The sequence below is a fragment of the Mangifera indica genome, chromosome 9 (assembly GCF_011075055.1).
Source record: "Mangifera indica cultivar Alphonso chromosome 9, CATAS_Mindica_2.1, whole genome shotgun sequence".
Lineage (NCBI taxonomy): Eukaryota > Viridiplantae > Streptophyta > Magnoliopsida > Sapindales > Anacardiaceae > Mangifera > Mangifera indica.
The window spans coordinates 2924161-2949720 of NC_058145.1; the positions used below are offsets into that span (position 1 = coordinate 2924161).

Here is a 25560-nt window from a genome sequence, read left to right on the forward strand (position 1 = left end):
AAACTTGATTTATATTCAAAGAAAACGAATTTGAACTAAGCCAAATCAAGCTGAATCAGTTTTCAAGCCCAAGTCAGCTTAATTCGGGTCCAACCCTATTCACAACAAGATAAATTTTTCCCACCCAAGCTTTGGGGAAATCACAATTGGAGTAAAAAATTATAAAATATCACGTTAATTTAAACTTAATAAATTATGTGTATAGACAATAAACACAAACTTGTGCATAAATGATAATATGTAATTGAGTAATTTTGAATTAAAAATAAAGTAATATTTAATCACCTGATGATATATTATTATTTATTTATAAGTTTATACATATTGTACTACTCATCTAAACGTCCTTAAAAAGAATTGTAAAAAGGCAAAAATACGTTATTTCTCTTTTCCAAGTCGCAGCACATTAGGAAAACTACAATTCCAATCATCACAATTATAAATTTCTTTGTGCTATTTTATTAAAATCATTTAAAGATATGAGATCGTGTCAAATCACACCTAACAAGTCTTATATCTTTTCATATGTGATTCATTGTATTGAAGATGAAATTTTATATAAAAAGATGAAATTTTACTAAAATTGTATTGAAGATGCAATCTAATAAAATCACATTTTGAATGTAATTCCTATTGTCAAATCTCGATAGAGCCGTTTTTTAAATCACATGTGATCTAATGAAATTAAATAAGATCGTAATTTGGTTTGTGTAATCTTATTAAATCTCACATTGTTGTCGAATTTGGTTTGATGATAGCAACCCCTATAAAAATAAAATAATAATTTCATAAAAGAGAAGTAGTTTGAATGACATAATAATTATTTAACCATTTGACACTATCTCAATGAACTTTTATATTAACGGAGTTAAAATTAGGGTGATAATTTGGAGTGTTTTAATTCATTGGGTCGAAAATAGTTTTCCAAACAATAAAACTATTTGCACAAGAATTTTTTAATTCATTGGGTAGAAAATGGTTTTTCTAAATAATAAAATTATATGTACAAACTTTACATACAAATAATGATATATCACTATATAATTAAATATTATTTTATCTTTAATTTTTAATTATCTAATCACATAATAACATGCCGTTGTTACTACTCTTTCCCAAACCTTGTTTAGGAAAATGAAATTTGCCTTTTATGTAGCATTGACATGAATGGCGATGGGGCCAATGGGCATCGCTTGCACATGAATGATGGAAACAAACTGAAAGAGTCACAATTGCACGCTACTTTGCTTCAATATTTATTGATATTTGAGCAAATGGGCAAGATGGGAGATAACCATACGCTACAAATGCCAATGACAAACATCAATTTCCAATTTGTATTGATTTGTTCCATTTCCTCAATTATACATTTGTACAATCTTTATGATGAATCATAACGAAAGTTTGATGATCATGCTTTTTTTTAAGCAATATTAGGTTAAATATTTAATAGGGTATTTAAATAATATGTCATTATGTCATTAAATATTATTTTATTAATTAATTTAAAATCAGTTTATGATATATTATTTGAGTTTCAATTAAACACTCAAAATTGGATATACATAATTTTATTATTTTTATATTTATGTACACGCAATATTTGATACATTATCTTACGTGTAGTGCCTTGTGAGAAATTCTAATACTGACCTAAGAATTAGTAAAACTGGTGAAGTATTAAAATTACTAGGAAAAAGCCCTGAGTTTGGACTTCTATCACACTTGTGAAACCTTGACTTATCTGATACAGGGGTCTTTGGTTACCAAAAATAAATTTCAATACCAATAAAACTATGTCCACATAGTTCTAGGTGTTTAATTAAGTATTCAAATTATGTATCATAATGTGATTGATTTTGAACTAACAATGAAAGAATACACAATTACTTATCATTTGAATATTCATTTAGATACTCAAAATATAATATTGAATTAAAAATAAAAGAGTATCCAATTATATATCATTGAATATTCATACTCAACATGATATATCATCTAAATATTTAATTAGATATTTAAAACTGGATACACTTCGCATTGCTACATCGGTACTCTATGTCATTTGCGTTTACGAATAATTCAAGTATTTATTTGGGTTACCAATTCTACGCTCCACCGGTTGTGGCGGAGGGCCTAGCCATACAAGGAATCAACAAATAACAATCGACATCATGCAAAGCGTTATCTCCATTCTTATTATTCTAGCCATTAATAATATAAAATAAGTTACTAAACAAATAAATAATTGACAGAGATTTCCTTATGCTAGAATTGCGCTCTTGTTTTGATTTTTTTTAGATTCTTAATTTGAACTAAAATTGACATAATAAAAATCAATTTAAAAGAAACAGAAAAGTGTATAATCAAAGTGATTGACTTTGTGACACTTGCATGGCTCGGTTTTCCTCTATATTATATAAAAGGCCAAAGGATTTATTCCCAACCTAATGTTGGTTATATTTTGGAATTAATATCTATTAAATATTAAAAATTTAAAAACCTATTTATAAATAATTAAAACTAATAAAATCAGTTAATATTATTTATATTTTTTTAAATTTTAAAAATTAACAATTTCATTATGAATTAAACTTTAAAATATTATATTTTCTTTTTTAAAATTTCTTTTTTTTTCTCCCTCACATTTTTTGGCGCTGTCACCAACCGGCTTCCCTCTTCCACCCCTTGCCTGCACTAAAAAAGAGAGGGAGAAAAAAAAAAACCCTAGATGAGAAAATGTAACATTTTAAAATTTAATTCATGAGAAAATTATTAATTTTCTAAATCTAAGGAGAAAAAATAGATAATATTTTATTATTTTTAATATATTTCCACCTAAAAGATGATTTTATCTCTAAAACTTAACTGATTCTTTTAGTTCTAAAGATGATTCTCAAATCAATATTTAAATTTTCAATACTTAATAAGTATTGATCTGAGATTGCAACAAATAAAAAATACTTAAAAAAAAATCATTCATAATTTATGCAACACACTGATTAATAATCTAATTTAAATGTTTTTTTTTATTTAATTATTTTTTTAAAATTAAACCAATCACGCCAGACAATTGACCCAGACTCCCGTGCTCATGTGTGGACATTCTCTTGCATTCTAATCCACGCATGACATGGTCGAATTAATTGGTTTGTCTCTAAATGAATTTCACATTCACTTTTGTGGCACATGGAAAGTTGCGAATATTGGAATATTTATTATATTTGAATTACAGAAATAATATATACCACGCAATGTTCCCTTCCTAAAATAACATCAGATGTGACCTTTATAGGATTGGCCTTTCCGGTAGCTCTCTTTTTTGACATTTCTTGATTATAATAAATGACAAATTGATTTAAATAGGTAACCCACCGTATAGGGTGATTAAATTTTGGGAAAAAAAACTTTATTTTCTTGTTATAAAAGGCACAGAAAATCCTACTGGTATTCCAAATAATATCTATATATTGCTATAACAAATTTCATAAAAAGTGACGAAAGTTTTAAAAAGCTTTAAAAGAAAAATACGTTCTTAAAAGCTAAATATTTCGTCTCTAAATTAAATATTTGTTATAATGTATATTATAATAGACTGATAAAAGAAAGAATAAAGAAAAACTAGGAAAATGATCAACATGACCATTGTAGTTAAATTGTGTGTTGTATCATATTTTAAAACTCTAATATTTTATATCGTATATAATGTATCAAATGATATGCCTTTAAAAAATCAAATAATAAAAAATTATAGGCTAAAGGACTTATTCCCATCCAAAGTTTGTTATTTTTCCAAGTTCTCACTCTTTAATTTTAAAAATCTCATTTACTCACTTATGAATTGTTAAGTCTGTTAGTTTTAAGGGTAAAATCATTATTTTACTTGTAATATTAAAAATAAATCAAAATTTTATCTTATTTTCTCTCATAAACCTTAAAAACTAATAATTTTCCCTTTAGGTAAAGTTTTAAAAAATCATATTCCCCCCTAGGGTTTATCTTCTATATCCAACCATTCCCTTCAATGACATCAATAGTGGTCTCTTCCTTCCAATGGTTCCTCTTCCTCCAGTAGTTTCTATTAGCATCTCTTCTCTCTCTGGTAGTCGTGCGACGCTCATATGGGAAGATGAGATCGACAATCCTCTTCCTAGATAAGTGTTACACAACCACTAGAGTGATAAGAGACGCTAAGGTAGACCACCGAAGAAAGAGGAATTGTCGGGAAGGAGAGATCATCGAAGATGGCACTAGAGGCAATAGCTAGATATTGAAATGTAAACTCGAGAGGAGAAATGTGATTTTTAAAACTTGATCTAAAGAAAAAATTTTTAGCTTTTAGGGTTTAAGAGAAAAATGATATAAAATTTTAAAACTAACAGATTCAGTTAATTTTAACGGTCTATGAATAGGTAAATGAAATTTTCAAAGTTAAATAGTAGAAACTTAGAAAAATAACAATCTTTAAGTGGAAATAAGTCTTATAGCCAAAATTATAATAATAAGTTATTATTTTGAAAAATATCACAAACATCTTCGAAAATTTTAAATTTCTTATATATATCTACTACATCATTATTATTTTTTTTAAAGTTACATATTGTATTGTGTTAATTCATTATATTTATTTTATTGTATTAATTCAATGCATTTTATAATATATATGTTATTGGATAATAGATATTGTGTGTAGTAAGATATTGACACACATAGAGATAACACACGTCTACAAAAGAAATTTTTTAAGATAATTTCATAAACTTCTAGTTTGGACTGGCCCTGAAATTCAGTGAAGATTACTGTTGATAAGAGCCAAAGAGTTTATTATTTGCCCAGTAAGATTCTTGACGCTTTCTTCGATCTTGTTCTTCAGAGATTCTCTCACTTTGCCTTCTTCAAGTTCATCTGTGCATGTAGTCCCATCAGTTATGGCAGCGCTAACCCAAGTTTTGATGCTATCTATTTGAAAACTTCGATACGGCCCCGTTTTTAGACGATCCATTTCATTTAAAGAATTCTTCAGCTGATCGACGCTGTCGCCAATAAGTTCGACGCAATCGTTGACAATTCCCTTCTCTGCAGAAATCAGCCCTCCACTTTTCGCTATCTTCTTCACCAAGGCAGAAGTGCTACTTGCCGTTTTTAGGGTTTTGGATAAGGAAGTTTTGCAGAGCTCCACAGGATCATTTTGTACTGTATTGTATGCCATGGCTGTCAAGAAAAAGAAGGTGAAGAGGAAAGAAAGGACATACTTTGAATTTAAGGGCTGAAAATTTGAGCAAATTTTTGCCTCCATCCCTCTTGCTGTATCAGAAATTAAGCCGTGCGATGTTGCTTTGGTTTGATGAGAGTTTGTAGAGAAGGTGGAAATTTATAGGAAAATAATTTTCAGATTGGAATTCTGTTTTTGCACGTTTTTCCCATTAGGCAACATATTTTAATTTAGTCCTACCGTTATGATTTTTATTACCATAAAAGATTCATTGGTTACCATAAAAAATTAATTACCTAATATTTTTAATATAAATTATTATTATATTAACTAAAAAAATAATATTTTATATATATTATAGATATATAAATACAGAGATGATATGTCATCGTATATTCAAAATATTTACCCATAATTTTATAATTATTAAATTTTGTTATATATAAATAATTATTATGTTTGATTGATAATGATAAAATAATACTAAAATGTTTTTGGGTAATCAAATTAAATACCAAAATTTGTTATGCCAAAAAAAAATTACCTAACTCTTTTAACACAAAACCAATATACCTAATTATTGTGAATTGACAAAAATGCCCCCATATAAACAAACCTTAACAACTTCACCCAACTCATTTCTCCTGCAAATCCACTGTACACACTCGAAAAACTGAGAGTTTAGTTTTTTCCTTATTTGATTTTGATTGATTTATTCTTTTTTTAATCAATAAAACTATATATACCCACTTTAAGTATACAAATATATACACACTTGTGTGTCATCACATGAGTGCGTGATTTTAAATTAATAATAGAATAATATTCAATTATGCAATGACATATATAAATGGGTATATATAGTATTTCTTTTTTTATTTGATTGCAACATCTTTGTAATATTTTTTTTATTTGAAAGATTATATTTAATGTATATTGTTATCTTAAATATTATTGGGTATAAATTATTATTATCATAATTATTGTGTTTAGATTTTAGAATAATATTATTTTACTTAATTACTCTAGAAAAATTATTAAGTATAATTTAGTATTGTGTTTGATTAAACTAACATATATTATGTTCAATATTTGATTTATGCATTTTCTGAAATATTTTCAATTTTAATAATATATTAGGATTCTTTCTTGTTGTCAAATTATGAAACTAATTAATTTTTGGTCAAGTTATTATCTTATTATCAACATATATTTTTTCTAAAATATTATTCATGATACTTGCTATTTTAATAAAAAATTAGGGTACTTTTATCCTAAAAATAATAAATAAAGTTAAATTGTAACCAAATTAATATTATATTGGTAATTTTTAATATTTTAGATAAATGATTAATAAAATTAATCTTATATTATATCTCACATCATCTTTGATAATAAAAAATTATTTGAATATTTTATTATTTAACTAATTAAACAAAAATACTGTTAATAATAATATGTAGATTACAAAGATTACCCTAAACCAAACACTTTCTTATTATATAAATTGTACCATTCTCGATTAATAAATTGCAAAATTGTTTACATTTCTTCATAGTATTAGAATAATAAAATTATTTGTGTCCCCCAATTCTAAAATCCTTATGTTTTAAATCCTAAAATTAAGTTTTTTTTAACTTCTTACAACTGCTTCCCTACACCTTTGAAACTTAAAAATTTCACCCACACAACACCTCACTTCTGATTTGTCGTTGCCAGTCGACACAACAACCTCTATTTGGCCATGAATCTATTTGTTGATATTTTCTAGTGTTCCTTCATCCCCAACAAAGTCATAACCCCTGATCGAGCCACCCTTTTTGGCTACATTGATGTCCTCCCTAACTTTAAGCCACAAACACACGATTGAAGTCTTGCTCTCACTGTATTCTCCAATTGACATTTTTGTCTCTCTTCATTGACCTTTTTTCCTTGTGATTAATATCTTCAATATAACACCGTTACATATATTTCAAAGGTATTTTAGCCTTTTTTCTTGATATGCTTTCAAATCCAGAATGAATAGCATTATAATTGAAATTTTGATTGTGATTTTGGTCGATGTATGACTATGCAAGAAAGAGTCACACCTATACATCAGCTCACCATGTGGAGTGTTGTGCCCACATATTAATGTGATGTATATTCGTACATCACATTCATAGGGGAGTCCTATATAAGGACTAGATTTTGGATAAGAAGGGGACTTGGCAAAATATATATTGATTCCGCCTCTCTCACAAAAAAAAAAAAAACCCTAAAAATCAAAGAGTAGTTTCGAGAGGGAAGATGTCTAAAAGCATTACTAGAGATTTTTAGAGTGATTGAACTGAACGATGATTAAGAATTAGAGAGGACTCTACTACGAACTCTACTTGCGAGAAATCAAGTAAATAGGAGTTCAATCTGCTTGATCAATTCTTGATACTCTTTTAAGTTATGAGATTGTGATATTCAATTTGTGAAATTTTATTATAAAAAAAACTTTTGCAACCTTGATTCTTGAATGTGTTCAAAATCAAGGAAAGGAAGGCCACAAGGAATGAGAGGACATAATATGAATTTAAGGATTGAAAAATTGAGCAAGTTTTTCTCTCCATCCTTCTTGCTATATCAGAAATTAAGCTATGTAAAGAAGAAGGCAATTTATAGGAAAAAAATTTTCAGATTGGAATTCGTTTTTTGCACGTTTTTCCCATTAAGCAACATATTTAAATTATTAGTATTTATAAGTTTTTTTATTCCTTATTTAAATCTAATTTATTTGTTTTAATTGCAATCTCTTTGTAATATTTTATTCTAAAAATAAAAGAGTACACAAAAATATATTACCTTAAATATTAAATATTATTGATATAAATTAATATTATATTTATTGAAATTTGTTATGTATAAATAATTAATATAGTTAGTTAAAACTAACAGAAAAATACTAATTGAAAAATTATTAGGTGTAATTTAGTATTGTAATTAGTTAAATTAACCTGCCTTATGTTAGATAATTGATTTGTGCATTTTCTGAAGGCCAAAGTACTTATTTCCACCCGAGGTTTCCTCCTTTTCCCAAATTCTCATTCGTTATTTTTTAAAAACTTAAATATTCACTTATCTATTAAATTTTATTGTTATTATGAGAAGTAAAATTATTATTTTAAAATTTTATTTAAAAAATAATAATTTATCCTCATTTTCTACCTTAGTTTTGAAATTTTGAAATTTCCCCTTAACTTAATTTTATAAAATTACTTTTTTACCCCCAACCATCTAGGGTTCTTAGGGTTTTTATATCTTAGGGTTACACTTCCAAAAATTTATTTTCTCTTTCTATGATTATTTTTTTCGACGATTCACTTCAGTATATCGTTAACTCGACAACTGACACTTCCTCCTCCTCTTTTGTGGTTTCTCGACACAGAAACAACACAAATTTTTGCCAAAGTGGTCAGATTGTTGCATAGATTTGTGCTATAAAATCATTTTGTGTCCCTCAATTCTAAAAACTTATGTTTTAAATTCTAAAATTAAGGTTTTATCTGGTGAGAGTGTTGATATTTGGTTGAATTTGTGTTTAGATAAGGGTGGTTCTACATCTTTAAAACTCTCAATCCTTGTAGAATTAGTGTTTGGTTACCAAGAAAATATTTTATTTGTTGTGCTAGAAAGTGAAAAGACAATTAGAGTTTTGAATTAATTTGATTTTTCGTTTGAGAACCGAGGGAGGGCAATATCAATTTATGAGGGTAATTTTGTCATTATATTAAAAGAATAAATAAGTAATATACAATTAAACTAACATAATTGGATAACAAATGAATATTTAAAATTTTCAAACTAATCTTAGGTAAGAAGAAATCATTAAATTATTTGCCCTTTCAATAGAATTATACGTACATATTTTCTATACATAATTTATGTATATAAATAATATGTTATTATATGATTAAATAATTATAAATTAAAGATAAAATAACACTAAATCACATAATAACATATCACTTATGCATTTAAATTGTATACTAAAAATTTGCAAAGATAACATCATGCCTTGTTAATACCTTTAACAACGCTTTTTAATTCTTTTAATGTGAACCAGACAAAGAGTCAAAAATGTGTATGGGCATGCTTTGTTAATACCTCAGGAACCGGCGCTGTCTACGGAGGAGAGCTTATCTCGAATCTTCATCTTCTTTTTCCCTTAATTTAAGCTAATTGTGATATGCATTTCAGCATTTGTTAATTGACTATTAATGGGTTTAAATGTGTTTTCATTTTCGAAGAAGCTTTAATAATCGTATAGTCAACTATTGATATATAGAGAAATAATCAAAGTATTCTTTTTTACCTAAAAGTCGTTTTATATTTATGTTATGTCATTGGATATTCTAAAAAGGGTTTAAAAAAAATTAATTTGACTTAGACTATTTGGAAATTGGGGGTGTTTAATTTTGTGATCCGTTATAATTAGCATTCACATTTCACATTAATACTAGGCCAAAAGATTTATTCCCATCCAATTAGTGTATTTTAAAACTTTCACATGTAAAGTTTTAAAAACTCAAATATTCACTTATTTGTTAAATTTTGCAGTTAGTTTCAGGGGTAGAAACATTATTTACTGATTTTACTTAAACAAAGAAAAATTTATACAATTTTCTCACATTAATTTTGAAAACTAACAATTTTTTTTATAACTTAGTTTTAAAAAGTTATATTTTTACCCTATCATCTAGGGTTTCCATATTTTAGGGTTAATAACCCCTTTCAAAATTCAAAACATTATACTTACATCCTAAAAATATATTCTCTCTTTTTAGCGATTTACTCCGATGCATTGTCAACCCCACCACTGACTCTCTCTCTCTTTCTTCGGTGGTTTTCTAATATATAAACCATCTAAAATTCAATTGAAATGATTGAATGATGTTGCATAGATTTATGCGATATCACATAGATCTGTGCATTGTCTGGCCATTTGTGCATTGGTTAGACGACACATAGATGACAATGCACATGTTTATGTGTCATTCAGTCAACATAGATGATCAAACGACACATAGATATATGCAATGTTACACAACATTTTAGCTAGATTTTAGGTGGTTTCCAGGCCAAGAAACCACCCGAAGGGAGAGAAATAATCAAAGTATTCTTTTTTACCTAAAAGTCGTTTTACATTTATTTCATTGAATATTCTAAAAAAGGTGAAAAAATTAATTGGACTTGACTATTTGGAAATTGGGGGTGTTTAATTTTGTGATCTGTTTTAATTAGCATTCACATTTCACATTAATAATATTTAACGGTAGAGATTCTTTGACCCGTGCCCATTCCATTCATTAACTTATTTTATATCTTTATATATGGGCCAAAGGACTATTTCTCACTTAAGTTTTAGTGAAAAGACAAATATATATTTGGAATAATTAAAAAACTCAAAATATCTACTCAAAGTTTAGTCCATTGTCATGTACTTGATTTTTTTTTTTCGGGTTAAAGGTAAAATCATCATTTTATTAGATAATTAAAATTATGGATTGAAAAACTAACAATTTTCTCCTATGATTAAGGTTTGAAAAATTCACTTTTTCTCTTAGGGTTTGATATCCTAAAATCTAGCCAAAACCTTTATCTAGACAATGAGCATCGTCCCTCAAAGGACGATGTTTCGTCGTCCCCCAAAGGACGATGCTTCATCGTCCCTAGGTTTAGGGTGAAGTTTTTGGTGGTTGGGTTTAGGTTGGAAACCGATGGTCATTAGTGGTTGGAGAGATAAAGAAAAAACCTAGAAATTTTGGAGAAAAAAAGCCACTTTTCAAAGTTGAGGTAGGGTGAAATGTTAATTTTCAAAATCTTTAAGGGAAAATAATATAAAATTATTTATTTTTTAATATTATTGTTAAAATAATGATTTTACCATTATATTTAACAACAATTTTAATGAAAGTTTTGAGATGGGTAAATGTTTGAGTTTTTGAACTATTGTGAATGTATTTTTGACATTGAACTAAAATTTAAATGGATATAATCTTTTGAATTTAAATAAAGTCATTCGAATTATATTTTTGCTCCTTTAACAAGAGAAACATTATTTCTGTCAATTTTTTACGTTGCTCTTTTGTATATTGTGTGTTTTTCTTACTAGAAATGTGCTGTCTTGGTTTTAAGAATGTTATTTATTTTTCTTTTCTTTCTGTGTTGAATGCAGCATATTAGTTTCTCAACTAGTGTTTTTAAAATTAAATCGGACTGGACCAATTGGTTTGATCGGTTAAACTATGAACCAATTTATAATTCAATTCGATTTTATAATCTAGTCTGGTCAATAGATAAATATTGATTTATTTGAAATTTGGTTAAATTTAGTAAACCCGTTGAACTAGAAAAACTATTTAAAACCAACAAAATCAAGTTTATATAATACTTCATAATTTTTGTCTTATTAAAACCTAAAAGAGTTACAATTTATAAAATTTTAATTAAATTAATGATAAAATATGTAATTAGTTTTTTTCTTTATCTATGTCATGGAGTTTCAATTGTTTACTTAACACATTTGAAATTATATTTTATATGTTTTATGTTTAAAAATATGGTAAATATTTGATATTATTAAAAAATGACATAACAATTTAGCAATATATTAAACTGGTCGAATTACGAATTAGTGAGATAACCAGTTGGACCATCGGTTCGGTGTTTAAAAACATTGTTGTCAACATACAATAGAGGCATCATGAATGAGTATATTATTTTGGAAGGAATAATGTTATGTGTACTTAATTTTGAATATTTAATTGAGTATTCAGATGATATGACATCATAAGATTAGAAATTTTTTTAATTTTAATTCAAAATCATTTAATTATATGATAACATAATATTTGAGTATTCAATTGAATCTCTAAAACTGAGTGCATATAGTTTATTATTTTAGAAGAGGTCGATGATACTTGCTAACATATCAAACCTAGATGCGATTTGTTTCCTTTTGTTGATTAGGGTACCATGTATAATATATGTTCAGCTCTTTTTGGAGCTTGGGATGTCTTTTAGGAGGCATTTCATGTGGGTAATGTTTTATCATCAAAAATAAAAAATTATCTAAAAGATCGATCACCCGAGAGATTATGAGTATAAATGATTATTATGTTTACTAAAATTTAGTAAAAATTGGTATATATAAATAATTATTATGTTTGGTTGGAAGTAATAAAAAAATATTAAGACATTATTTTACTTAAATTTTATTGGGTATAATTATTTTAAAATATATTTCATATTACTTGTTATATTTATTAAAAGTGGAGGTATTTTAATATTAAAAAATTAATAAATAAAAATAAAATTATAATAAAATCAATATTATCTTAGTAATCTTTTAATACTTAAGGTGAAGATAATAATTAGATTATCACCTATATTACTTATCATTTCACTATTAGTGATATAAAATTATCATAATATTTTATTATTAAAAAATTAAATAAAATAATAAAAAATAGGTTACAAATACAACCTTCTTATAATACAAAACAATCGATCCCTTGGCATGTGGTGCCGTCTCATCGTCATTTGGTGTTACAAGATGTGAGGCCTATGTCAATTCATAATCTACTTACATCTAATCAAATTATTGTTTGTGAGAAGGTGAAACATTTTTTCCAACTAACTCTGGATTTTTGTTGTTCTGAAAAGCTAATTATCGCATTGAGAACTTTCATGTCAAGTGTAATGAGTTTTTCTATAAATGAAGAAATTATGAACCAGAATATCTTATTTTGATTGTCTTGTGTAATGTGTTTTTTTGGTTTAAGTTATGATTTATAAATGAACAATGTTATATATATACACACATATTTTAAGTATATAAAATAGGTACATAAATAATATATCATAATATGATTTAATGTTATTTTATTTTTAATTAAAATTATTTAATCACATGATTATATATTATCTATGTATTCATTTTATATACTCAAAGTGGATACATGTAACTTTATTGTTTAGAAATTTATTATTAAAATAATGTTATATGTACACATTTTTATATATAATGTAGGTATACAAATGATGTGTCATCATATGATTAAGTACTATTTTAACTTTAATTTAAAATTATTCAGAGAACTGTGTATTTGTCCAATTTATATATTTTAAATTTGATTTCCAACTAACATAATTTTGAGAATTTTGGGTGAGAGCATCAAGTGTTTGAACTCGAAACTAGAGCTGATCAGATAGGTTTTGGGTTAGCACCTTTTTGGCTGAATCTAGCTTTGGTTCCTAAATCTTAGGAATCGGTTAATTTTAGTTGTCATTATACTTTTAGGGTTTTTAGACCCATTCACTGTAAATATGATATGTCTGATTATGGTTGAGTGACATGGGTGCTTAAAAAAATATATTTAAATTTAGTTTTTATTTTTAAATTATCATGCATATATTAATGGTATATATATTTTATATAATGGTTGAAAGAATGACGTTTAAATTCCTAGATATGTACTTGATAGTGTTTCTTGAGTGGGTTTATAGACTCTCATGTTAAACAATAATCTTGTTCGAAGATTTTTTGATCACTTGCTAGGTTTATAGACAAAACATGAGGTAACTAGACTGATTTGTGATTACAGAAGAGAAATCTTGAATTCAAATATATGTATAATAAAATTATATATACTTAATTTTGAGTATATGATCAGACTAATCATCATATGGATTAGTAAATTTGAATTACAGATAACAAACAATCACATGATATATATCATCATCAATACGTGCATAATACTGTAAAGTTTGATGATTACGGAGGTTGTATGGCTCTCATTTTGAACTCTATTATTCTAAGAACTTTGATAGATCTTCAAAATGAGATGATGTGTGTTTGCTCCTGTTATATTTGGCACAAGTCTAAGTAGATCTTAGTTTTTCTTTTGTGCTTTCCTTCTCCTCGAGAAGAGTGAGCTTAAATAGTTTTGAGTCTCCTTAAAGGATTTATTGTTTCTTTTGGGCTAATATATACCTTGGGTTATAAAAAATAAAAAATACAATGAAATAAAAAATAATGCATGCATGGTTTTGGTATAATTCATTCAGCTAATGATGATGATTGAATAAATTTTCAAACCCATTACATGATCATTTGGAAAACTTACACGTACAAATTCATATTTAGCAAATTTCCTGATATGGATTAATATTAATTATATTTTATGTTTAATAAAATTAGGTAATTTGATAGTCTAATGTCAATTTATAAATGAATTTAAATTATCAATAATGATAAATATGTAAACAATTTCGTATAAATTTTTAGGTTATTGAACCTGTAATTTGGTATTTTAATGTTATACGTAATTAAGTTTAACAATTCAATGAAACATTTACATAATCTCTCAAGTTGGTCATTCATGTTTATCGAAAAATTTAATGAAAATCCATTCTTGGAATAGTGGGCATATTTCTCAAGAGTTAAGCTTAGATCATGTCAAAGCTTCCATGGTAGTAAGCAAGTATGAATTATTAGATGGTAAGAGAAGGGTCCTCACGATGTAAGCTTAATACAATGGTTCCAAATTTGAATGAAAATTTCAGGCACAGTTTCTTCAATTATTGGATTGGTATAACAGCAGACAGCATTTTTGTAAAAGAGATAGGGAAAGGGTTGATCCATTCAGGCTGAATATATTTTCAGAAATTGAGTATCTGGGGAAGGAAGACATGCAAACAAATATTATCCGGGGAAGGTAGACAAAAATGACATTTTCTTTGAATTATTGGATTGGAACAACAGCCAGAGATAAGGACTTTGATAGAAGCAATTATTTATGGGGAAAGATAATGTCCTAATTTGGATTACGGAATGGAAATTGAATCATACAAGAAAAGAAAATTTGGAGACGGTTAAGAGATTTTAATTGAAACTAACAAGCTACAAGAGAATTATTAAAGGATAAAAGGGTTGTGGTCATTGCATAATTGCATTCACCTACCTTAAAAGGTGTTATTGTCAGGGGTGTTCAAAATTGTTCAGTAACTGAACCAAACTAATTTTTGAACCAAAATCTAAACCAAAAGAAGGTTCTTTGAAAAACTGGTTCGGATACCAATTTAAGAATATAGTAAAACTGGTTTTTTGGTTTTGTTCTCGTTTTATCTAATTTTCAAAACTAGTTAACAGAACCGAACCGATTTTTAAAAAGTTGAAAAAGAATTAATAAAATATTAAACATATTTTCAAAAAATTAGATAAAATAATAAAATAGGATAATTCTTTAAAATTTGATTCAAAACTGATTAACCGAAAATTTCACTTGATTAATTGGTATTTTCGGTTTGGTTCAGTTCAAAATTGATTAATTTTTTAATCAGTTCGGTTTTGATTCATGATTTTTTTAAATCGTAATTTTGGTTCGATTTAAAAAATTAACAAACCGGTTCAGTTAACTAATTTTGAACACCCTTAGTCATTATTAATCTTAATACATATATACAATAAAATTATCTCTACATATTTTTAGGCATACTGATAAAGTATTTATAATTAAATTACCATGATTTGTGACCATTATTAAATAAATATATGAGTAATATTATATATATAAATAAATTAACTTAATGTTACATTATATGATATTAAATGATTTTAAATCATAAAAAATAAATAAATAATTATATCATTTAATTTTATATAATTACATTAATTTGTAAAAATATGTTCGTAAAATTTGTTTATATATAATATTATTCTAATACCACAGCTCATAACTGAGCCTTTGCCGGTCGCTCTTCATTAGGGTCTGGACCAATTATCCTTGTAGAATTCAATATATCAATTCCACGAAAGGAACAATTTTGGCCGGAATTGAAAAATAAAGCTCACATCACCAGTTAAACCTAAGATAAGATAAACCCTAGAATTCTGTAGCTATCCCTCAACTTTGTCGACCACCTACCTCGGTCCCAGGAGCAAGCCAGTGGTGCAACGACTGGGCTAGTTTTGGATTCACATTCGGATAGCTAATAAAATTATATATATAATTTTATACACAAATAATTATATATCATTATATAATTGAATATTACTTTATTTATAATTTAAAATTATTTAATTCTATAATAATTTATATATAAAATTATATATATCATTTATATATATAATACTATTCTTCGAATAGCCCATGAGCCTAGCATATTAACAAGTGGCCTCTTGGCTGGAAATGTTTTAAATCTATCCACAAAAAAAGTATATATTTTTTTTTAATAATTGGGAGCTCATCCGTATCTATTAGATAGATAAACCTAAAGTACAGTGACAAGTGACAGATATCCAAATCTAAATCTTTACCTTAGAAGTCTACCAATTTTGCTAACCTTTAGAATCATTCACAAAAATATTTGCTGACATTAGGGATGATCTCATCCCCAATTCCTTGGCGAAAATACCACAGTTTGGCCTGGCTAGCCGTCCACTTCCCTTGGTCGGATTAGTGATAAGTTCATGATAGAATGTGTAATTTTGGTGAAGATAATCAAAATTATAGGTTTTTCCCAGTTCAAAACCTATCACCAGCCTTGCCATTTATTACAAGGGATGTTAACAAAATAACCAATTCTAAAAATAACCTTAGTTGTCTATATCATATAATACAATATGATACAAAAAGAAAACGATATATATTATGAGATATATTAAATTAATACAATATAGTGAACTTATTATATGATATGATATAATACATTTTACCAATACAGATCAATTCATTTTTTATAGAAAAAATGATGATATAGTAGAAATATACATGAGAAATTCTAAATTTTCAATGGTATTTATGATATTTTTTAAAATGACGATAAATTAATTATAATTTATTATTATTATTATTATTTTTAAGTTGTATTATACGATACCATACCATACTCGATACACAATACCAAAAATTCGATTTTTGGTATTCTATATGATACGTAATTCGACTCATGAAAATAATAATTTTGAAGTGTCTAAAAAATTATATATAACCGAATAATTTATTTAAATACAATTTTTTTTTTCACATCTCTAACCTACAAACAAAATCTTATCTTTAACCTCAACCCAATCTATATGTAACCTGGCCTCTTTTGTAATATTTTGAATTCTTAAAATACTAAATCAAGTAAAAAAGATTATTACATTCAATTAGTAAGATCAATTTTAGCATGAAATAAGATGATATATAACTATTTCTATGACAGATCTAGTTATTAAAGTTATGATTTTAGATTTAGAGGTGAAATTTGATGAATTTTATCGTTGTTTTGACGATTTAGTTAAGAATATGTAATTAGGATTAAAAACAGTAGACATGTATTTGCACGAGATTAAATCGATTTTAGGCGAATTGGGCAACATAGGTGAATTGTCAATTGGGTTTCAATAATTTGTACATGTTACACAATTAGCATATTTAGGGGTCAAGTTTATGAATTTTATGCCAAGGGGTTTCATGATTTTCTAGTTAGCATAATTTACACATGATTGATGTATAATCTTGGGTATGAAACTAAGTTGGCATATATGAGGGTAAGTGTCAGTATTTTACGCTAAGAGGGGGTGAAAACAATTTTGTAATTTCACCCGAACAATGAATCTTAAATTAATAAAATCGTAACGAGAAGACCAACATGTAACTTGTTCGTGAGAAGACATGAATTGTTGACTCACCATTCCAATAAACTTTAAGATGTCAGTATGTTATAATATGATAATTTAATTTTCTAATAATGTATCAAAATAAATTGGGTTTTAGATAAGAATTTGTAGTTCATATGTTCGTAAGGTGAAAAAGTGTTATAAAGCCAATCGATGTGTAGGAAAATATAAATCACTCTCGGTGATATAAAAGAAGGTCAGAGTTAGATACATTGGTTTTCTAAATGAATTACAGAACAGAACAGCCCAGCTCTAGGTTATATGGCGCACTGCTTGCACTGGGCAGCCTCATTAAGGCCATTTAGCAGAACCAGCAGAATTACACTAGGCAGCCCAGCTCTAGGTTAAATGGCGCACCTCTTGCACTGGGCAGCCTCATTAAGGCCACTTGGAAGAACCAGCAAGTTACACTGGGCAGCCCAGCTAAAGGTTATATCATAATCAAATTTGGCACGCAGAGGAGAACATCATATAAGAGTACAAATGGAGAATGAGAATAACTAACAAATTTATTTATCCATACGATCTATATAAACTTAGAACTAAGCTTTACATTACCAATGGAGCTAAATCTGCTAAAGCTTCTGTACTAACTAGATGAATGTGATTTGAAGAAAGCCAAAACGCCCACAAAAGGTGCATTAATGTATGTGGTGGGCTCTGATTGAGGAAAATTTACTCGATCATCAGGATATGTATCATTCTTAAAAGGTCCTCCAACAACAGCCCCAGTTAGCTCGTTGGCATTAGGATTGTTGCTGTCAGAGTATGCTTTTCCACCATTACAGTCAATGAAATCTGGATGTTTATCAATGGAAGGTAAAGTTGAAGCCCGATGATGGATTCTCTGAGGGAAATTACCCGAATATCCAACCATGTATGACAGCCCCAGTGGGTTGCTTCCAAGTATATAATCCACCTGCAAAATTAATCAATGTTTAAAAGTTTACTCTGATTAAACAAAGACAAAGACATTTACATAAATGGAGACTAGGGATGAGTGAGTTTGGATATCCTGCGAAAATTTAAGGAACCAAAATTGGAATTAGAACCAGAATCGGCTGGTTCCTAACCTGTACTATATCAAATGATGTAAAACAATTCGAAAAATGACTAATATGTTTTCGGTTCCGAGTAGCATGCTGGGTTGAAAAAAGAATAAACATCATGCTACAAATGACACCAATCCCAACTGGCTGTGAGCATCTCTTGAGTCTCATCTAAAGCTGTTGGGTAGAAGCAATCTACAACATTCTGGTCAGCTGAAAATACCATTAAGTAGGTATTTTTTAGCAAATTCAGGTGGAATTGTAGTTGAATCATCAATGACCCACAAGCCATTTATTGTGGCAAATCCATGCAATTGTGCTTATTTTACATTAGGAATCAAGGTAAGCCGGTTCTAGGTATGATTCGGAACTGAAAATCGGATACCCGCAGTTGCGGTTCCTTCTGGTTTGTTTTTTTTTTGGTTATGCCAATCCTAATGGAGATTTATACCTGGCTTTTTGCCAGTTGTATGAACCTATTCTTGTCAGCTTTAAGGCTACAAGTGCAAGAAACCTCTCTTTTTGATTCTTCTAAATAGCGACTGTAAACAAGAACCAGAAAGGATAACGCTGTGGCATGCTGTAAATTGCTTCCTCCATCTTTAAACATAAGTCCACCTGTGTTGATGAAAAACAGGAATGAATTTAGAACTCCAGTCAATTTATAACTATTGAAAACTCCTAGAATTGTCGTTATAACAATTACCTGGTGAATACTCGACTGACCTTGCAGGTGATTCAGGCAACAGGGAACAAGCAAACTTATCAGCATTTTCAATGAAGAGATCAGCATTAGAGGTCTTAAGCTGCCAAATAAACAAGAGGAAAAACAACTCTAATTTAAGCAAAAGTAAATATATAGAGCAATAGCACAAGTACCCACTTTGAGTGCACACTCATCATCGTCATATATAGACATCAAATCAAATAATGGCATACATTGTATAAAGCAATACTATATAAAGAAATTTCCAAAGCTCGGATACTCACCCTGGTAACAAGCACATTGATGCCAGCATTTTTGTTGTCCCAGCCAAATTCATTGTAGTTTCCTAGATTGTGTGCGTTCTTCACAACATAGTCCCAGTAAAAAGATTTCAAAGTTGCCCTATACAACCATGCTGCTCCCCAGAGCAATTCATCCTACAAGAAAATTTCTAATTAGTTGTGCAATAATGCAGATTTTTGTACAGGATTTAAACTTGTTTAACCACCTGGTAGCCACTGAAGTCACAATAAAACGGGCAGACCCAGGGCTGAAGAGTGTCATTGTAAAATCCACGGTACTGATCTGCGAAATCAAAAACCTATGTATCCCAAGCAAAGGAAAATAATTACTATAATACTCTTACTGAGAGAACTTGTTTACAAATGTTGAATGAATTTATTTCATTCTACCCTTCTTGCCCTTCTGATGAGGTCCACAGAATAACTAAAATCAGTGTATCGAAAGGCTATGGAAGAGGCAGCAAGTGCAGCTGCAATCTCAGCAGCAACTTCTGAGCCTGGGAACTGTTTGCTAATGGCGTAAGGGGTTCTAGCTGTGTCCATATCTTCAGGCCTCTCCCAGCAGTTGTGGTCATTATAAGGCTCACCAACTTGAACGTATATAAAGTCGGGAAAACTGGTTGCTTTCATTAAATAATCAGTTCCCCACCGCACAGCATCTAATGCATGTTGCAGGTCCGAGCCCATGGAGTCGCCGAACTCTATTACACTCCATGCCAGCATCGTTATTGAGAAGGACATTGGAAAGTTGAATTTTACATTGTCACCAGCATCATAATAGCCACCCGTTAAATCAACCTAAGAAGAAATAATTGTGAAGTTCAATGTTTTTTCTGTTAAATAAATGTATATGTAAAAAAAAAAAAAAAAAAAAAGCAAAGGGAACTCAAAAGAGAAGACCGTCTAAGCTCGTCCTACCCACCAGAGAGACAGCAAAAACTACAAGCTACAACCTGGACAAGCCTGAAAAAGCAAAATATTAACTTACAACATCTCCTCTTAAAGGTCTATCGTGGTTCCTCCCATGATAGAGTTCTAGAAGAAAGTCAATACAAAAAATGCAAAGGGACCTCTAAAGAGAAGACCCGGGAACAATCTAAATTCGTCCTACTCATGGGGTGGACAACAAAAACTATAAGCTACAACCAAAAAAAACAAAACAGAAACCTACAATATCTCATTCAATAAACTACAAACTACAACCTAGGCAAGCATGAAAAAACAAAACAAAAACCTACAATATCTCCTCTTAAAGACCTATGACAGTTGTTATAATGAATAAGACAGTTTAAGAAGGAAGTCAATACAAGCCTAAACAAACCATATTATGAAGTTTAATGTTGATGCCAGTGAATTCCAAATGAACTGGGAAAAAATGAACTTACACCAATTTCAGTGCCATCTTTAAGTCCAGAATCCTTCCTCCAAGTCATCCTTTGGTTAGAGGGCAGTTTCCCTGACCTCTGTCCTTCGAAAAACAAAATGCTTTTCGTTAATGCATCTCCATAATCATGCGACCTCACAGTCACCACCATTGCCAACACCAACAAGAAAAAGCTTACTAACTTCATTGTCATCTGTCTCTTTCTCTCTTCTCCACCTGCTGAATCTTCCCTTAATAAGTAAGCAATTTAGTAATGCGTGTACGCAGCAATATCAGTGAACAAAGTACGCATGATCACTTCTATCCAGTTTCAAACTTGAACGGGAGATGAGATCAAATTTCAACAGATTTTAGCCAAAGATTCTAAGATTTAAAGTGCCCAACTGCCCAATTAGTTAGTTAATTAATCAACTTTACGTAATAAGTGGATATTCGGAGGATTCAAGATATCTAATGGTACAAAAGTTTCAATTTTGAATGAATTACTTGTACCACCCAAGGTTTGGCCTTAAATTCTTTTTCACCCTGAGTTGGCATAAATAACATTTTCTCACCTAAAATTAAAGTTGGTTAATGAAACAACTATTTTAGGAAGTAGTATTATCATTTTATCTCTACTATTTCATTTTTCAAAATTATTATATAACTCTAAATTAATTAAATTTACCAACAACCTTTTAAATAGGCCAAAAGACTTATTCCCACCCAAGATTTGATCCATTCTCAAACTCTCACTTACTAAATTTCAAAAACTCAAATACTTACTCTTCTGTTAAAATTCTCTATTATGATTAAAGGTAAATCCGTCATTTAGCAAAAAAAATTTAAAAACTAAAATTTTACCTCATTTCTGCTCCCCTAACTCAATTTAAAAAACTAATAATTTTTTCTCACCCAAAATTTGAAAAGTTATCTTTTTCCCTATAAAGTTTTTTTCTCTCCTCTGACAATTGTCTTTGTTCTAACCGATAATCGGCCTTCTCACCACCTTCTTCTCTCATGATCTTTGAGCACCAACAACCATTTTCGTCGAATAAATACAAATCGCCTTTGTCCAATAAAGAGACAAACAATTTGTCATCTTCATCTCTTCAGGTCGGATGAAGATGAAGTCACTTTAAGCTAAACAAAGATGATTCATACCAAAGGCCGATATCAGACTTGTTTGAGAGACGTCGATCATCTTCATCTAGCCTAAAGAGACGAAGACAACAAATCGTCTTCGTCTCTTCGTTAGACAAAAACAATTCGTCTTCATCAAACAAAAATGGTCGTCGACATTGAAAGATCAACAAAAGAAAAAGTTGGTGAGAAGGTCGATTGTTGATCAGAATGGAGACGATCGCTAAAGGAGGAGAAAGAAAAAACTCTAGGGGAAATTGTTTGTTTTTTAAATTAAGGGGAGAATGAGATAAAATTTTAGTTTTTTAAATTTTTTGTTAAATAACAGTTTTACCCTTAACTCCAGTAGAAAATTTTAACAAAATAGTAAATGTTTGGGTTTTTAAAATTTAGTAGGTGAGAGTTTGGGAATAGACCAGTTTGGCCTTTTAAATATTTAATTCTATAAGAAGTCTCTTATCAGACTTTCCTTTTAGTTTAACTTGTGTCTTTGTCATATAATAGTTTATCAAAAGTGTAAATCATAATTTTTGAAAATATGGGAGTCTTTTTAAAAAATTTTAGGGGGTTAGTGCAAATTCAAAAAGGTTTGGGGTTCTTTTAAAATTTGTGAATATCAGTTTATCCTTAATAATTTCAATAGAATTAATAGAATACAACAAATTATAAATTTAAATATCGTATTACAACTATTAGAATTATATAATAGTTTTAAAATATATATGATGGTTCGAAGAGATTTCATAAATTGATTTAATTGTTATATTTTGATTAAATTATTATATTTAAAATATTTCAATTTGATAAAAAACTATAGTTTTTTTAATTTTTAAAATTAATAGAAGGTTAAATTATGAGTAAAAAAGTATTATTTATACTAATTAAAGGTAATCAACTGTTTTTTAAACCAAATCTTGGGTGGAAAAATGTTATCCACTCTTCAATCAATAATCTGGATAAGGCATTGACCCAAAAAAAAAATGTGGATAAGGTGTCTATAATATATTAGAAACTTCTATTAGTCAAAATCCAAGATTAAAAAATATATATAAAAGTTAATTAAGATCCTAATCTTCATGATTTCCAATTTATTTTTAGCCTCTTAAAATCATGAAATTGTATGGTTGACTAATATTAACCTATTCCAACTTTAACTCTACAGGCTACCGTTTTTTTTTTTTGTTTTTCGAAAGGCCAAAAGGACTTCTTCCCACACAAAGTGTCTCCTAATCTCAAGTTTCTGTCCTTTAAATCTAAAAATCTTAAACATTCACCTATGAGAGGTTAAGTCTGTTAGTTTCAAGAGTAAAATCATTATTTCATCTGTAATATTAAAAATAAATTAAAATTTAATCTCTTCTCTCCCAAACCCAAAAAATTAAAAGTTTATTCGTTACATAAAGTTTTAAAAAAAGACATTCCTCCCCTTTGGAACGCTAGTTGAAGCAAATTTGGTTTGGAAAGATGCTTTCAACGAAGCTCTTCGTTCGGGAAGACGATTGTCTTCCCAGACGTCTTCTTCTTAGAAGATGAAGAGTTTCATCGTGTCGATCGACATTCTAGAAGAGGAGAGAAAGACCGTCGAACTATAGTGATATGTCAGGAAATCTTTGTCACTAGCAATAGTGTTAGATTTGATATCAGAGATTAAAAACTAAACCCTAGTAAAAAATATCATTTTTTAAAACTTAACCTATAAAAGAAATGATTAGTTTTTAGAGTTTATGAGGGGAAAAGAGATAAATTTTTAAGGAATTAGAATTTTATTAATTTTAATCGTTTATAGATGGTTAAATAAGATTTTTAAAATTAAATGATAAAAACTTGAAAATAGAGGATATTTTGGATGGGAAACAGTCCTTTGGCCTTTTCAAAATAAGTTATTTAGATGGGCGAAGACGCGAAGTTGAACAAGAACACGAGTTTAAGGTTTCAAAAATAAGACAACTGAATGAATTGCAATTTTTTATTAACATTTGACATGTGCAAAATGAGTTGATACGGCAGCAGTTACCAGTTTCCAGGTGTATTTGTTCACCTAGAAAGCATGGTCTTAATTTTTAGCATGTTTTCAATATAAGAAAACCAATATTATGAACAATCAAATGCGTAGATAGATGGGGTTTTTAAATCTAAATGATCTATCTTTGCGTTTTAGAAGGAAATATTTATATAATTAAGACAAAATCATATGACAAGTATTATACGGTGTTCTCTTGCCCGTAAAGTGTCTTTTAAAAACACATCTTCTCAAGAATACATGTCTCAAGCAATCATGACCAACAAGTAACTACAAGACTAAAAATTGAAGAGCATCCCCTTATCCCCTTATCCATTATACGACAAGAAATATGGATAAGTTTTTCGACTCATAATAGTAAGAAGACGTCCACTTAATAGTAAATCAGTTCAAAATTTACTAAAAAGATAATTTTATTCTCTTATTATAAGGGGAAACTCTCTCTCACAATAGAGATATTTTCGTTATTTAAAATATATCATTTCAATTTAATTATAATTATATCGAAATTAAAATTATATTTAAATTAGGAATCTCTAATTCTCCTATTTGAATACAATTTCTTCTAAGGACCGTTGAGAAAGAGAGAGAATAAAAAAGGAACTAAAGAGATTCATAGATATACTACTTCATATATACATTTTTTTTAATATATAAACATTTTGACCATCAAACTGGATTATGTTAAAATTATATATCTTAATTATTTTCTTACTTATTTATCAATTATGCATAAGCAGTAGACACGAGGGTCTCTTTAATAACTTATATAAAATTCAAAATTAAGTACTTCAATTTACGACGACAAATCTTCATTTACATTGAATAGGCAAGCTATGGATAAAAACAAAGGAAAAAGAAAAGACAATAAAAAACACATTAAAACAATTAAATGGTGAGATTAAAGAAGTTATGTTGGCAAACAAATGAACCAATTTTTGAATTAATTTTTCATCTTTCCATGACTGATATCAACCATAATTATCAATTACATTGAATACACTATATAAATTGACACTAGTTAATAAATACAAGAACGATAAAAAAATGATATAGAAATTAAATGGG

The 25560-nt window shown here is 28.5% G+C and overlaps 2 protein-coding genes across 4 annotated transcripts; both read right to left on the reverse strand.

Moving 5' to 3' along the window:
• Positions 1 to 4627: 4627 nt before the first annotated feature.
• LOC123225420 (pectinesterase inhibitor 4-like) lies at positions 4628 to 5359 on the reverse strand. The gene has a single exon (XM_044649360.1). The coding sequence runs from the start codon at positions 5294 to 5296 to the stop codon at positions 4787 to 4789; it is 510 nt and encodes a 169-aa protein (XP_044505295.1). The 5' UTR covers positions 5297 to 5359; the 3' UTR covers positions 4628 to 4786.
• Positions 5360 to 18400: 13041 nt separating this feature from the next.
• Positions 18401 to 21642, reverse strand: LOC123225417 (endoglucanase 4-like). 3 transcript variants are annotated; one of them, XM_044649357.1, is made up of 7 exons: positions 21352 to 21642; positions 20357 to 20764; positions 20173 to 20265; positions 19949 to 20101; positions 19665 to 19764; positions 19473 to 19576; positions 18401 to 18828 (listed from the first exon to the last, which is right to left on the reverse strand). In XM_044649357.1, the coding sequence occupies exons 1-7, from the start codon at positions 21541 to 21543 to the stop codon at positions 18499 to 18501; spliced, it is 1380 nt and encodes a 459-aa protein (XP_044505292.1). In that variant the 5' UTR covers positions 21544 to 21642; the 3' UTR covers positions 18401 to 18498. The 3 variants fall into 3 exon arrangements, with proteins under 3 accessions (XP_044505292.1, XP_044505291.1, XP_044505293.1); XM_044649356.1 differs by having other exon boundaries at positions 19410 to 19576; positions 21352 to 21621; XM_044649358.1 differs by lacking the exon at positions 21352 to 21642 and adding an exon at positions 20889 to 21185 and having other exon boundaries at positions 19410 to 19576.
• Between the last annotated feature and the right edge of the window lie 3918 nt (positions 21643 to 25560).

Bases quoted from the DNA above. Each gene is read 5' to 3' on its own strand.
- LOC123225420 (XM_044649360.1), bottom strand. From the start codon at position 5,296: ATGGAGGCAAAAATTTGCTCAAATTTTCAGCCCTTAAATTCAAAGTAT.
- LOC123225417 (XM_044649356.1), bottom strand. From the start codon at position 21,543: ATGACAATGAAGTTAGTAAGCTTTTTCTTGTTGGTGTTGGCAATGGTG. The intron at 20,765-21,351 runs GTAAGTTCATTT...ATTTCTTCTTAG, and splicing joins AAGATGGCACTGAAATTGGT to GTTGATTTAACGGGTGGCTA. The intron at 19,765-19,948 runs GTGAGTATCCGA...TTTATTTGGCAG, and splicing joins TCAATGTGCTTGTTACCAGG to CTTAAGACCTCTAATGCTGA.